Source organism: Chinchilla lanigera, unplaced genomic scaffold (genome assembly GCF_000276665.1).
Source record: "Chinchilla lanigera isolate Chin_1 unplaced genomic scaffold, ChiLan1.0 scaffold00037, whole genome shotgun sequence".
NCBI classification, from domain to species: domain Eukaryota; kingdom Metazoa; phylum Chordata; class Mammalia; order Rodentia; family Chinchillidae; genus Chinchilla; species Chinchilla lanigera.
Window position 1 is genome coordinate 4,561,346 of NW_004955438.1, and position 16,587 is coordinate 4,577,932.

The 16,587-nt window shown below is 34.6% G+C and overlaps 1 protein-coding gene across 1 annotated transcript in view; it reads right to left on the reverse strand.

Moving 5' to 3' along the window:
- Positions 1-16,587, reverse strand: part of Cep128 (centrosomal protein 128kDa) — a 407,188-nt gene that overhangs the window by 366,774 nt on the left and 23,827 nt on the right. The window contains exons 5-8 of the mRNA XM_005390234.2: positions 8,951-9,077; positions 7,689-7,804; positions 4,965-5,056; positions 1,423-1,495 (exon numbers count right to left, since the gene is read on the reverse strand). Of these exons, the coding sequence (XP_005390291.1) occupies positions 1,423-1,495; positions 4,965-5,056; positions 7,689-7,804; positions 8,951-9,077 (408 nt within the window). The remainder of the gene's footprint in view (positions 1-1,422; positions 1,496-4,964; positions 5,057-7,688; positions 7,805-8,950; positions 9,078-16,587) is intronic.

Sequence of the window (16,587 nt, forward strand, 5' to 3'; positions counted from 1 at the left end):
GGGATTTAGCTCAGCGGCAAAGCACCTGCCTGGCAAGCGCAAGGTCGTGAGTTCGGTTCCCAGTACCGGAGAAAAACCACAAAAAAAAAAAAAAAAAAAAAAAAAGATAATAAAACTTGGGAATTAGGGAATTACCAACTAGCACCTATCAAACAAAAACAGACAGCAAGAAGGTCTTCCTGGCAATTGTTCTTACATATTTATGTGAGATGACCTGAAAATACGTAATGAGAAATGCTACAGAGTCACTACAAAAAGCATACCACACTTCCTAAACATCGTTTAATAAAAACTGCAGAAGAATCACTGAGCCAATAACATTTACATCTTTCAAATGTCCATAAAACTTTTAAAAGTTATAAAATTTCATTGTATCTGTAATACAGTACTACATACTTCTACTACATTTCAAACAAATTTCTAAAATTTATGAGCATTTGAAGAGAATACAAGAACATTTTTAGACACAATGGCATTAACACTGAAAAGATTAAACCCTGCTAATCTTCACTGTGATTTTAAGTGCAGGCACCTTCCTCTCATCTACAAGTGAAATAAAGCTCTTTATAAACAAAGGGTCAGCATCACTGGTCATTGGAGAGATGCAAATTAAAACAACACTGAGATTCTACCTCACTCCAGAAAAAGTGGTTATTTTCAACAAATCAACCAGTAACAAATGCTGGCAGGGCTGTGGGGAAAAAGGAACCCTTCTACACTATTGGTGGGAGTGTAGACTGGTGTAATCACTGTGGAAATCAGTGTGGAGATAGCTCTAAAAAACTAAAACTAGAGGTTCCATTTGACCCAGCTATTCCCCTTTCTGGTATCTTCCTGGAAGAATTAAAAACATCACATAACAGCAACGTATGCACACCCATGCTTATAGCACCACAGTTTGTAATAGCTAAATGTTGGAAACAGCCAAGTGCCCATCAACCCATGAATGCATAAAGATGTGCTTTTTATACAATGGAGTAATACTCAGCCGTAAAGAAGGATAAACTTGAGACATTTATAGGTAAAGGGATGCACCTTGAAACCATAAGCTTAAGTGAACTAAATCCAACACACAGGTTTAAATATTGCATTGTTTTTCCTGGTACAAGAAACTGGAAGTATAAAGGACCAGAACACACACTGAGTATCATAAAATAGGTAGAAAATACTCAATTAGGAAGGAAACTAGGGAAGGCGAGGTGGAAACCAAAGAAGTGGGGAAAACTCAGTAAAGAAGAAAAAACAGAAACAAGCTTTTGTAAATAAGGAGAGGAAGAGGGATTGGAAGGAAGATAAGGGGATGGGAAACAAAGGAACTGAGATAAGTCATGTACAGGTACAAAGATCATTATGTGTATTTAAAATGTACCCATAAACTTAATTAATATTTAAAAAAAGAAAAAATAAACAAAGGGTCCTCACCACTTCTTGTTTCTGGGCTTCATTAAGTTTTTCAGTCAGTTCTTCCAAAGTCCTTTTTGTTTCAGCATCCGACCTAAGCGAAAGAAAGAAAAAAAGGAAAAGAAAAGGAAAAAAAAGATTTTAAATTGGATACCGCAGAAAACATGCAGAAGTAGCCAAACTTACAATATAATTGAAACATATATGGTATTGGGCTACAGCGGTCCTCACATAGCAAACACAAAAACACCTACAGGGTTGGCCATAACAGGGATAGACCCCAAACCCCAAATTTCTGAACCAGTAAATCTGGAACAGAGCCCAGGAATGTGCATTTCTGCAAACGTACCTGACACCGCAGACATGAAGACCTGGTTCTGAGAACCACTGCTACAGTAAGAGGACCCTGAGCTCATACCCTGTGTCTAGCTCTAGCCTCATCTGCCCACCAAATTAATAGCATACATGAAAAACAATTAAATTGTAGAGGAGGCCTTATGAACAAAAAAAACACTTTCATACATTTCCTTACCTCTGGACCCACTTCCTACTGGCAACCATGTACTGTACAACCTTTTCCATCCTTAATTACTTTGTTATCTTTATCAATTTCAATTCTAAACATTTCAACTGACTCCTTGTTTTGAAGTCCTTAGCTCACACTACCGTCCAACACTAGATAAATTTATAGCTATTTTTAGTACTACTGGTTGTTTGTATAATTTTACATAATATATTTATATTCCCTATGAATTATTCAATAATAGTCAAAGTGATGTCTTTTTGTTCATTCTATCAAATTCACATTTTAGCTTCATGCTTATATTATAACTTTCTTGTGCCTTTGTTCTCTAGTTTCTTATTGTCTTTTGGCTTGATTTACCATGTCCACTGATGCTTTCCTACGACTTCTTATTGAATCATCCATCTATGAACAATCTATATCAATCTCTTTGACTAAGTTCTTGTCAAATGACATTTTCTTTCCTCTCTAGTTAAGAGTGAATACTCTGCAGGCCTGCTATTCTGTCATTCTGGTGTTACTTTCACTAATTTCCTAGGATAGTTTTACTGTTTCTTACAATACGTATGTTCTTTCTTGGTTACAATCTTATTTTATTTATATGTCCTTAGGCAAATTCCTCAGAAAGAAGTTATTACTTTAAAAGGCAAATTTTCTAAACTGTAAATCTCTACAAACATGTTTATTTTTATCTCTTGATTTTTACAGTCCATGTCCTCCTGGATTTCCCACATTTCACTAGCTGATCTTTCTCAAGTCAGATTCTCCTTCTACATAAAACTGTTGAATATTAGAATTCCTTAGCACTCAGCCTTGTCCATGCTGCTTTCTCTACAGTTTCTCTCTTTACATCATCCATTCTCACGGTCTGAAACATCACTTGTACATACTGATCTCTCTTTTATCTCTGAAACTTTTCCTTTAAGATCCAAAACAAACATCTAGCTGCATTTTTTGTATTTCCATTTGGATGCCTCATTGGCATCTCAAACCTAACATATCCAAGATCAAATTTATTTTCCACAACTCAGCTTCCCCAATCAGGAAGAAGCACTGCCATCCTCACACACAATCCATCCTCAAATCCTGACTCTCTGATCCACCAAAAAAGTCTTAAAACACACTCCTTGCTCATGTCATACCCTGGTCAAGTTACCTTCAAGTCTCACATGCTAATCCAACAGACCTCTACTCACCCCCCTCAAATCAGTTCTTCCTAAGGTATTCACTATAGATTAAATTCTGAAGTAAATTTTATTTAATCCTTTCTAAAAGCTTGCTTTGCAGCAGATTTTTACAATTCAATAGACTTTCTGCAGTCACTATAAAAAAAAGTATGAAGTAATTAAATGCGAATACCAACCTTTCAGGATCAATTCGAAAACTAAACCCTACTCATCCACAAAGGTACACCACCTTGTTTTCACAAGAAACTTGCTTTGTATTTTGGGTTACACAAAGTTTCCCTGCTTTACCTGTGCCCCTGGTCACACAGACTCTGAATAGATGGTACCAGCCTGTAGATCTGAAGCATCCCAGGACAACAACGTACATTCAGATGACTACTTAAACCAATCAACTAAATCATCCATGCATGTTCCTAGTGCTTACTTTAGACCCTTCCATCAAGAGTGTAAAAGCTACCTGATAAAACCATTCCAAATGAATAATGTACTACCTTATACTTTTAGTACCTTTTGTTAATTTCATCAACTGGTTAAAAAAATCTAAGTATTAAATTAAGTCTTACAAGTTTAAAGATTAATGATATGGCTCACAACTCAGCAACTTAGATGCCTTATTGATATCACCTTGTGAAAATAATATGGCACAATATGTAATACGTGGTAAAAAGCAAAGACATTAAGGCTTTACTGCCTGGATGTGAATTGTAATTCTACTACATCTGTCATGTTCCATCTACAACAAGTGGAGTTATTTCATCTCTGTTGCCCCTTCTAGCTCAGAGTCCTCGCAAGAGTTAAACTTTAATCTGCAGAGCATGAAATAAGTGCTCAATAATGTGAACTAATAGTATCAATAATACTAGTAATAGTAGAGTCCAATGTTTATTACTAAATTTCCTGCCTTCCTCCTCTAAAATCAGGTAAGTTGTACAAGCTATACTTTATAAATTTAACAGTTATAGTTTAGACTCTGCTGCAACAATGTAGAAATGGTACATGATATGATTCAGGTAGCTGGAATTAGCAAGTGAACACGGTAAACAAGCTTTTTAATTCAGCTCTGTCATCCCCTACTCATAAATGTATTCAGACTGCACCTCTTAAGAAGGCATAAAAATCTTTGGAGTTTATGGACTTCAAAAATAAAACAGACTTCTACTGTTGACAATAAAAATTAAAATATAGTGAGGAATTCTAAAGTATAAGACCATTCTTAGGAGCTATCTGTAACTGACAAAACTGTAAAGGACAGGCTTAACCACTGGCTTTCAAAGACTCAACCAAAACCAAAGGTATTAAATTGTATAATGGCTCATGTCCACTGACAAATTCTACATCATAAATGTTTTGCTCTGCAAAGCTGAAGTTAGCGAGTCAGATTTGATCTTGTTCTCTGACATTATGTCTGTCTGGTCTGTCTCCCCGAACCCCTGCCTCCCCAGTGTTTCCAAATCTACCTCTTTGCTAAGATTTCAAAATGTATCTCTCCATAATATCAGCATTCCATTGTATTCAAGCGTTTTTAAAATATGAAACTAACTTTTTTTTTTTTCTTTTTTTTTTTTTGGTTTTTCTCCAGTACCGGGAACCGAACTCACGACCTTGTGCTTGCCAGGCAGGCGCTTTGCCACTGAGCTAAATCCCCAGCCCCAATATGAAACTAACTTGTCCAACACTGAATGATGACATTTTATAAATTGCAAGAGTGCTGAACTATTCCATTAAAAATTTTTTAAATACTTGAATAAAAAACAGCGCTGTTTTTAAAAATCTATGTAAACATGTCAGTTAGAGAAATCAACTTATTCTTTTCATAAATCCTGCCTCCCCTAAAAACCATAGTCTGCTTTTACCGGCTCCTTCTGGAGAGCTCTCTGTTGAAATCCTCACCGAGGCGAACTTGCTCACTGCTGAGGTCTCGGAGGGACTGATGAAAAGCATGAAGCTGGCAAGGCAAGCACAGTCACCATTAAAGGCATCTGCTGGGTTCCTCCATGAAGAGTCATGAAAGGTTAAGAATAAATCCTTGTTGTTATTTCTGGTTTTTGTTGTTGTTGTTGTTGTTATTCTTGCTATAGTACACTCAGCACAAAATTTCGTAAATAATCTCACATTCTCTCATAATAAAGCAAAGAAAAACAAAAAGTATAATGTGTTAAATCCAAAGACTACGAGTTACATGTTAAATTGGTCTACAAATAGCACATAATCCAAACGGTAGGTGTTTGCTCAAACTTGTGAAATCAAGAATTTTCCTAAAACAGTGCTTAAGAGAAATACATAGACATTCTAGTAAGTTACTTCTATTTATAAATGCTTAAGAAATGTTCATAAAACAGAGTTGATCAGCAATACAATTTCTAATACTTACATATTACATAATTAAATCCTTGCTCTTTACACACTGACCAAAGTCTCTAATGATATTAATAAGTATAAATAAGCACTTATCCTAAAAAAATTTTTTCAGAGAAAAGCAATTTGAAAAGCTATATACACCACGAACTATGACAGCCTTCACAGTACATCAGTTCTCCTCCTTATACATATGGGGCCAGCCAATTCCTTCTGCCTCCATCACAGCCACCCAAGTCTGTCACTGTGCAACTAACCACAGACAAATGAGCGTAGCTGTGTTACAGTAAGATTCCACTTGGTCAGTACGCACACCGTATGTGCCAACCTCCATGGCCATGAAGCTCCCACACACACACCATAAGAACCACACACAAGGTGGCATGAAAGAGCACTGTTCACAATGACAATGCTAAACCCAACTCAGAAGCCCATCAAGAGCAGGATACACATAAATTTTAGTATTTTCTTCTACTAGAATATCATATAGCTATGAGCATGAAATCAGCAAGACTAAATGTCAGAAACATAGCAAATTATACGAAATGATATTCAGTAGTATTCCATTCATCTACAGTTTAAAGGCAGGCAACATTAAGATGTAGTAAAAATGATTTTTAAAAAATCATAGAAGTCATATAAAAGTATATAAAAGTCAGAACAGTGCATACTCCTTGGGGAAAGAAGGAACATAAAAGAGGATTGAGGGTGGGATAATGCTCCATTTCTTGTTTTGGGTGGTGGACACATTATTCTATTTTTAGTTCTACTCATTATTAGACTTTTACCTGTAAATATATGTGCTATATATGTACATGCATAACATAATTTATAATATAAACGCTTACATTACCCAGATATGAAGAAAAAATGATTCATTTAAACATATACACAGTAAGAAACCAGTCAGTGCCAGGACCTGCTAGGAAACCAAGTGGCCCCTAACCTAACGAAAGACAGATATGTAAATGAGCTACAAATTTTACTGGGGCATGAAGAATGCACACGGCTAAGGGGAGTTAAGAGTTACGTTAAGAAAATGGACTTAAAAGAAAAAGAAAATGGACTTCAAATAAGGAAGAACAATAAAAACAAAGCAGAGGGAGTATAGTGGACAAACAGAGCATCAATTTTACAAAGCAGAATCTTAGGACTCATCCTTTATGTTTCCGTGTCACTCATCTCTACCTTCCTCACTTGAGTATCTGATTTCGAGATCTTTCAGTTTAATACATTAAATAGCTCTTAAACCTACCCCCTCAGTAGGAGCCTGGAATACAGAGCAAGAGTTTGTCTCCACTAAAAACCATAAAATAATGACAATAATAATAATGTCAAAGAAAACTTTCTACAAAGTAGTTGTGAGCTTATTTTGTTGTGTTCTGTCTGTATTTTATGCTACAGCAAATGAAAGGAGCAGATGAGTATCCTAAGAACAAAACTGTAGCACTGAATCTTAAAACTGCCAAAACAAAGATATCTAAATCAGAAACGTCCCCAACTCTTTTAAGTTAATTAACTAAGACAATAAAAGAAAAAATCTCAGCTCTTCAAAGAACTTTACAGATGCAAAAAAAGAAATACATCCATAGAACTGAGTATTCAGAAATCGTTAGTGAGTAAATAAAGTATAGAATCAATAGACAGCAGCTCTCTCAATGATTCAACAATCACAAAAAAAGGCGGTGCATGGTGGTGCACGCCTGTAATCCCAGTACATCAGAGGCTGAGGCAGGAGGATCACTGCAAGTTTGAGGGGCTGCACAGAGTGTTTAGGATCAGCCTCAACTGTACAGTCAGACCTATCTCAAAAAACAAAACAAACAAAAAACAATCAGGAAGATACTAATGGTGGGAAAATCGATAGGTCAACTACACAAAGACTAATTTGTTCACAACTTCAAATTTAGCAAAATGGGAAGTAGCTGACTTAACAGGGCTTTCAAAAGAGGGAGCCATCTGCATAGGGAAGGATTAAACATGTACAGCCAAATTCATTTTTAAATCTTCAAAATATAACTATCTATAACAAAACTCAAAATAAATGTATGAGAAACCTCAGAGCACAAAAAATAAAATAATTTACCTGATTTAAAATAAAGATCTACAAAGTCTCTGTAAACAAATTTTTAGTTAAAATATGATGCAAAGTTCAAATTTTAGTCATCTACATAGAAATGTAAGGAAACACTCCATATCAATTACAGAATGGTACAAAGTACCTGGGTCATGTCGTCAGTCTCCCGCCCAAACCGGACACCAATTCTGGACTTAATTCTTTTATTTCCCTGTGGATCATAGTCCTTGAAAGGTGAGGCTGGAGGAAAACGGTAACCTTCTGCAATTGAAAGGTAAGGAAAGAATTTAAAACAATGCAAAAAAAGCAACTACCCAAAATTTGACTTTGTACAAGCACACCAAATGTCGATACACACATACCCTTAATTTACACTGTTTCCCAAGTGTTCAACTTGCTGTGCCCATAAAATTCCACAATTCTGGTTCTAACCTGGCTCTTAAAACAGAATAAAAGAACTAACCTAGAAACGGAACATGCCAAATAGTCCAAGTTTTTGCTTTTCAAAAACGGGAATATGTTTAAATTAAAATAATTACATTTTTTAAAAAACTTTATCTCTCCCTAAAATATAACTTAATACCAATGAATGAATCAGAATGTTGCATGGAATTAATCTAAATTCTAAACAGTGTATAAAAAGTCAGTAAAACCCAACTAAATACTTAAAAAGTAAATGATCATGTCCAACTTTTAATCTTTATGATGATCAACAGCAGTATTAATAATGTAAGGTACTAATGTTCAATCTGTCTAAATCAGCTCCGCTTACTGAAGACTCTTCTGCTCAAACATGAATCTCAGTGCTATAGGAAAGAATAAGTAAGATTAACTATAGACAAACTCAGAATTTTGTAACTTTTTTTTGTTTTGTTTTATTTTTTGGTTTTTTTCCAGTACCGGGAATCAAACTCACGACCTCGCGCTTGCCAGGCAGGCACTGTGCCGCTGAGCTAAATCCCTAGCCCCCATTTTTGTAACTTTTAATCTAAGCATTAACATTTAGCAGTATACCAACGCTAAAATTCATCTGTTCTTAACAAATGTCATACAATAGTACATAATCAGACATCTGGAACACTCTTACACTAGGACAAGATCACTAACCTAAAAAACATATATAGTAGATCTTATTTGTTTATTTGATTCTTTGGCAACAAACAATTACAATTAAAACTTTCTCTAGTAAAGCTCCAGGTAATCTACAGAGTCAGAAAAACTAAAACAAATAGACTCAGGAAAACAAAGACCCTTTAATAAATTTCTAAATACACAATATAAAATCCATGACAACTACATGTTCTAATACCTAATCTAAATGTGTATTTCTCCATGGATTAAAGGTATTCAATATGTACTTCAGAAATCTTTTACACACAGTATTTTCAGAACATTTGAAGAGTTTACCTGCCATAGCTCCAGCATCAAAGTCACTTGCAGTCAGACTTGTAACAGACATACTTCTCCTTCCTGAGTTTCTCAGTAAACGTTGACTCCGCAGTTGGCCTATTGATTGTTCCAAGTTTTCTTTTAACTATATTGCAGAATATAATGAAAGGAGAGTTAGTCTTTTTAAACAACATCCAAATATAAATACACTACAAATTTTAAAATATCTGGCTTCCCCGAGAAAATAAACTATCAGAGACATTCTGAACTAAGTTATATAGGGAAATATAAAAATAGTAAACATAAACATTTTAAAACTCATGCTAACATCTGGTTTTAAATGGCATCTCTCACTACCTATGCTATCTTCCTACTGATAGAGCATGGAAAAAATGTCTACTGTAAGACTGCGAAGTATAAGTGATATATCACGCAGACAAAGAAACATAAAACAAAACATGCAAAAGAAGACAGAGAGAGAGCCTAACCATTCTTGCAGACCCCAGATCTCTAATGAACAGAAAACTGAACACTGTCAGGGCTAGCTGTTATGAAACAATGTACACTGCCCAACTCTGTATCAGAATGTGACTTTCATTCATTCAAAGACCTCTAAACCTAGAAGACTGTTGAGATAGATGTTAGACTGTCAGCTCCCACTAGAGATTACTGTCATCCAAATGCTCTCTTCAGATGATTAGGGAATCTGCAAGCAGTAGACAGGAATACACATTTTTAGACCTAAAGAGCGATTTTAAATAAAAACATGCTAAATACTGAGAATTATGTCCAGAGCTATACAATACCTAAAGACCTGAGAAGATTCAAGTAATGCCAAGGGAATAAAGACTAAAGCTGAGGAAAATCCACATCCATTGGGAATGTACAGTCTGATAATCAAAGCTCAGTCTGAATTGCTGAAAAACTTCAGGTCTCAATATCTTATCCAAGGATGATAGTAAATAATAATTTTTGAAACATTGCATGGATCAATAAAACAACTCGTATAAAACTTTTTAAATAGAATGTTTAAAAGAACTGATTCAAAAGACAAGGTGCCCTAAATTTGGCCAGGATTAAAAGGCAGAACCAACATTTATGGAGAGACTAAATTGGGTAATTTGGGAAACCCTACATAAAGAAATCCCCCATTGACACAAAAGCACAGGCTAAACAGAATAGGAGTCACAAAAGAAGCAAATCCTTTTTCATTTTAGCTGTTTCCAAGGTTGTTTTAAGGCTAAAACAATGTAGATCAAAAGAACTAGAATTTCAGGAATCTACCTCTTTTGTTCCTCTCATTTCTAGAAGAAAAGAAAAAAAGACTAATATTTTTCACATCCCACTGTTACCTGCTTCCCTAAGATTTTATATGTGACACCACCCGCCTTACTATATTCCTCAGGCATAGGACTCACCTATCAGTCCACAGACATATACAAAAGAAGGCCACGAGAACAAAAAGCCTACCTGGAGCATAATGTAAGCTGAAAAAATAGGTAAGAAGACCAGACAGCCTAAAAAGCAGGAGGGTTTCAGAACTCTGGTTTTGGCAGCCTCTTGAGTTGACTGATAATTCTCATCCTAATTTCTCCACTTCTAAGGCACTTCTTTGGAATCAGCTATCACCTTAAAAGAGTACAAGGCCCAACCAAGGGACTTATCCTTCTGTACTTATCTTTTACCAGATCTTTAATACAAAATTCTTCACTGTCATAGCAGGACTCTGATGGGTTGATTATATTTATTTTTTTTATTTTTTCACCTATTTGTTCTCAGCAGGAAAATTGATCCAAAATAGTCTTGTTTACTAATGCCAAGACTAGAACTTGCCAATATCCTTCTTATATGGGTGTATTTACTAATAAAACCTAAGCTGGAACTAAAAGTTTTTTAATAAAATGAATTTTCCCTTACACACACACACCAAAAAAAAAAAAAAAGACCAATGGAGGACTCATAGAAAAATACTGTCAAACAAGAGAAATGAAATATAACATCAAAACCTAGGAGGAATAAAAGAATTGGAAAATTAATCATTTCAGAAACAAGATAAAAATACAAAAAAAAACAAGCTGATAACCTAATTTCAAAACTATAAAAAAGATGTACCCTAACTCACTGGGGATGTACAGTCTGGTGTTCAAAGCCCAAATGATAAAATGCATAAAAATTGCTTTAAACTCATTAGGATCATAACTCCTAACTACGTACAAACCCAAACCAAACTTAAAATTAACTAGAAACAAAAGATACAATAAAACTCAATTTAACAATTTTCTAGAATAGATGATAGTACTTTGCTAAACCAAATCAATACACAATTTGAAATTTGGTACTGACTGCAGTGGTACAGATTTTGTTGAGTTTAATACTCCTACCTCACCACACATCAAGTGATGTTCCCATTTCACCCATTTCCCCTACCTGAAGCAGTATAAAAACAGGCACAGGGATTGTTCTCACATATATTTTCACTTCATCTGAATATAAATACATCATTTACAGATTAGTTCTTTTACTTCTTTTGATCTTATACTACAACAAATGAATCAGTGTTATGCAACAGTATTAATACAAGTAAAGCTTGGGCTCTGAACTTGAATGGAACACTTGTTTGTGAGGTTGTTTATTCAGTATACGTGCTGCCGAAGCAAGCACATAAGGTTGTTTATTCAGATCAAGACATGCTTTCAGAGTTAAGAATCAAGGTGAGTAGGCCCCCTCTACACAAAGATGAAACAATTTGTGCATCAAAGAATTATTAATGCAAAGGGTTAAAGCATTTCAAGTATGCATATAATTGTGAATTAACAATGATACTTAAGGAAGGAAAAAGTCATCAGTTACCACTAGAGGATTCAGGGAAACAACTCATTTTAGAAACTAGTAAATATATAAAATATCTTTTAAACTATAGAAACTTTTAGATTATCATTAAAATAAAAATACCAACTTTTTTTAATTCTCAGAGATCTCTGGGAGTCATATAAGTTCTCTACTTGAACAAATTCTGGTTAGAGACAAAATGTAGGTTATTAATGAACTGAAGGGAAGCGGTACACAAAACTCAAAGGATTGACTACACTACAAACAAAATTTGTGAGGGACACCATCTGGACAAGAATAGGTACTCCTACCCATGGGTAATGCCTACCATTACTTTCACAGAGAGCACAGAGCAACATATGAGGAACAATTATTATTTAAACATAGATATAACAGTTATCAAATATTCATCAAATTAGTTTCTATACAAATGAAAAAGAGAATTTAAAAAAAAATAGCACCCTTGCTAAAAACTCTACATGCCTCAATTTAAAGTAAGCTTGAACTTTGGAAACTATATATACTCCACTTAGTTCTCACTAGTGTGAGAAACTGAAAGAGTAAACAAGATCCAAAATGTACAACAGATATTGTGACTAAGGAAGAAACTTCTCAAAAGAAAAGAAAAACTGTGATGGGAGAAAGGGGAAAGGAAAGAAGGAATAAGGAAAATATATATATATGTATATACATACACACAAATAATTAAAATAGTTATACAGCTGGCTTCTCTTGGTTCACTGAGGGGAAAGTTTTGTGCTAGTATTTTTTTGGACTATGTTTCTTGACTACATCTTGTACTCTGAACAACTACTGTGAATATAACAATATGCAATGTATTGACTGTCGTTACTCTCCTACTAGCCAGTTTTGAAACTGTTTTATTATTATTTTTACTTTTTTCTGTTTAAAATGTTTTTAAACTCTATTTAGTTTCTTCAAATATTTTCTACTCCAAACTGTCCTTTATTTTCATACTAAGTGAACACATCCTTTAACACAACATAGATTATTCAGAAAAGCATCAAAATTTGGTCATGTATAGATAACTGGATTCACTTAGCTGCATGCTGACCATAAATTGGAAACACCTAAATATTTCGTCTAATCATTCAGTTTTGTTTCCATTTGAAAAGAAACATTAACGACCCAGTATTTAGCGAACACTCACATTACAACACTGGTGATCACGGCAGTCAGTGTGTGTTGTAAGTTTAGCTCTATACTGTTGATATAAGAAAACATCAGTACATACTTCCACGTACAAACGTTAGGGGTCAGTTTAGCAAAATCTATGACAAAACTGGAGGTAGAAGAGAGGTCATCTGAAGGATTTTATCCCGGATAATAATGTCATCCACGGGCACACTGACTAACCACATTCTATTCTTGACTTTCCCTCACCGCCTGTTTCTGCAGAAGACCACAACTGATTTGACAACAGACTGCACAATAGACTGGTTGTAGAGTTAATTTCTCCAGTACCAGTTTAGCTGACAATAACAGTTATGTTTTAATATTAAAATGAAGATAACAAGGAGGAGGACAATAATTTTTATAAAATCAAACAAGAGTTCCAATGTATGATTTGTGTATCTTTCTGGTTTACCAGTTTCTAAAATTTTTTTTTTTTTTTTTGGTTTTTTTTCCGGTACCAGGAATCGAACTCATGACCTTGCGCTGGCCAGGCAGGCGCTGTGCCGCTGAGCTAAATCCCCAGCCCCTAAAATGTACTTTTAAATGGTTGCTGCTATTATGTTTTTTTACTCATCAAAGGTCACTAGCTCCCATTGTTGTGCCTAACCTCTCACTATGAATTGGTCTATATAAATAGAAGCCTTTAATAGTGTTCCTGAAATTTAGAGTATCTTCTCAAGTGAAATGCTGTTTTCATTTATGTAATTATTTTTAAATGGAACAGTATATACTCAAACTCCCACATATCACATACACTCTAAATATGATTTGAAATAAGTCATCTAATTTCCATATAATATTTTATATGTCAAATGTACATTCAAGGCAAGTGAAAGGAACCTTTAACAAGTGGTATACTACGGGGCTGGGGATTTAGCTCAGCAGCTCAGCACCTGCCTGGCAAGCGCAATGTTGTGAGTTCAATTCCTGATACCGGGGAAAAAAAAACAAAAACAAAAGTGGTATACTACTGTATATTAGAAGGACAGATAACATACTGTACTCACAAACATTAGTAGGTATAATAATGCAAAATAATTTACATATATCTTTCATTATAAATGTTGCAACACATTGTGTTATGTATCACCATAGGGACACACACATGAAACTGAAGTCAGGGCAGATGAATTAAAGGAAAGCAAGATGAATTAAAAGTGCCTATAATGTATATTAAGAACTTAGCAAATGCGTGATGGCAGAGGTCGTCAGATGAAGAAATTAAAGATAAATGTTTAGTAAGTGTCCAAAACAGTATGCACTTAAATGTACATTTTTAATTAGGAATCAGATTATATTCATTTTCCAAATAATAAAATTCAATCTCAGAAAACTTCAGTAACTTGCCCTAAGTCACTGAAGTAGTTTCTAGAAGAAAAATAAGGATTTTGTTTCCGTTCTGACTCCAAAAACTACATTTTTCTATTAGCCTCAAGGCAAAGTTCAGTAAAAATTTATTTTCCTATTCAGGAGATTCCTGAGAGACTTAAGAATAAAATTTTAAAGAAGAGAATTTAAGACCCTAATTCTAAAAAATCTGAGATGTTTACTTTTAAAACAAGTCTTAAAAGAACTGCATGGTTAAAATTTCTTACCTACTGACTCTTATTACTTAGTTACTGAATGATCATGAACAGTTCCCACCTTAAGACAATCAAGGAATTAATGAAGCTTGGTCACAGGTACCTTGAAGTCTGGGATACGACAAATGGCTAGTGTTTGGCTTTAAACCTTTAACATCATCCTTCTGTGGTGTTACTAAGTATATTTCACAACTGAAACCCATTAAAAAGAAAATACCTGGACTTTATTGTTTACCATTCAACATTCCTACAAAGTTCACACAGCAGATGGTGACATCCTATTCCTCCCAAAGGGATAGTTTAATCAAAATACTTAATGAGAAGAAAAAGTGCCTATCTATATGAGCTTCCAAACTCTCATTTAATATTATTGCCTATCTAATGTTTACCTAAAGCATGAAGTTCAGATATGTTGATTTGAATCAAGAGCACTGTATTTTTCACTTATACCCAGTATTAACTACTTTAACATCATCAATTTCAGGCAAATTTCTGCTGCAGTAGATATTAAGTTTTTATGTTGAATATTTTTTCTTCAGGACATTCCATTTCTTACAGTGTTAGCACAAAGATATATCCTGTTCCCTCATGAATAGGAATACACAGTTCTAGTATTCTAACTACTAATCAATTGCACACTCCTACAAGCATTCTAACATTAAGAAGTTTTTTTTGTTTTTGTTTTTGTTTTTTTTGTTTTTTCCAGGACCGGGAATCGAACTCACAACCTTGCGCTTGCCAGGCAAGCGCTATGCCGCTGAGCTAAATCCCCAGCCCCCTAACATTAAGAAGTTTAATTTGTTCCAAATCCTCACAGTGAGTTTTACAACAAAACTTTCCTCACAAATACTCTTTGACCCAACTGTTCTCAGACTTCCAAAGAAACTCACAGCAAGAGAAATAAGACACAATGACACTTCCTTAAGGCCATGAAGTTCATCAATCCCTAAAGCCCTGAGCCACACTAGCCAGGTAAACATGGCTTATTGACTGGAGCAGCTACAAGAATGCTTAGTAAAAAAATATCAATGGTTGCTATTGGAAAGAAAAAAATCAGTACCGATACAGGCAACTCATAGAATCCACCACACTGGCCATGTGGCATCACCACTGCACCTCTGACAACACCACAATGCCAACCCTAACTCAGTACAGGCTTCTTCCCAAGTTTGTTTCCGTATCTGTTGCATCCAACTCTCATTCTAGACACTGCATCCTCTATAACGTTAATGAATTGTGTGACAGAGGGCTTCTGTTCTGTAATATATTATGATCTAGTTTCTCAATAGGTAATCATATAACCCTTCAAATTTGTCCTAATTATCAGAAAAAAAATTTATAGCTCATCAAATATGAATAACCAATAACCATGACTGAGGAAAGTAAATGATTTTGATACTAAGTTCTGAAATAGCATCCTACTCTTTACTGTCACTTAAAGAGACCATGGCCAAGTTAGTGACCATTCTGCGACATACAGGGAAATTTTAAATTAACTGAAAAAAATTATCTCTTAATGAAAGTCTCTAATTTCATATTATTTGTTATCCAATCTTTACTTCAAAAGTGAACTTAATATGCTGATTTAAATCAAAATAATACCTTATCTTGATAGTATCTCTTATAGCATCTTTAAGAGAATTAAATAACAAGAAAAAAATGTCTAGGAGAGATCCTTTTAAAGAAATTCCCAAAGATACTAAGAAAAGGTCCACTGCTGTACAAAAATCCAGATACCAATGCAGTCCTGCTCAATTCCTCACAGAAAAGCCTTTACATACTATAAGCAAAGAATTACATCTAGACTTGGAGTCTATAAAGGCTCAAGGAAACAACAGTGAAGTCATAAATATTTTACTAAGGAAAAGAAATCAAAAATATGACCTACCATGATCATGCCTCTTAGGCTTTATAAGACCAAAAGAAGTAATTCTTACAGTTCCCTTGTGAGAAGAATCACCCCAAGAGCAAAACATTGAACCAAATATTTATATTCCAAACTTACCCACCCTTTGATAAATTATGTTCACAAAGTTAAACCTCAGT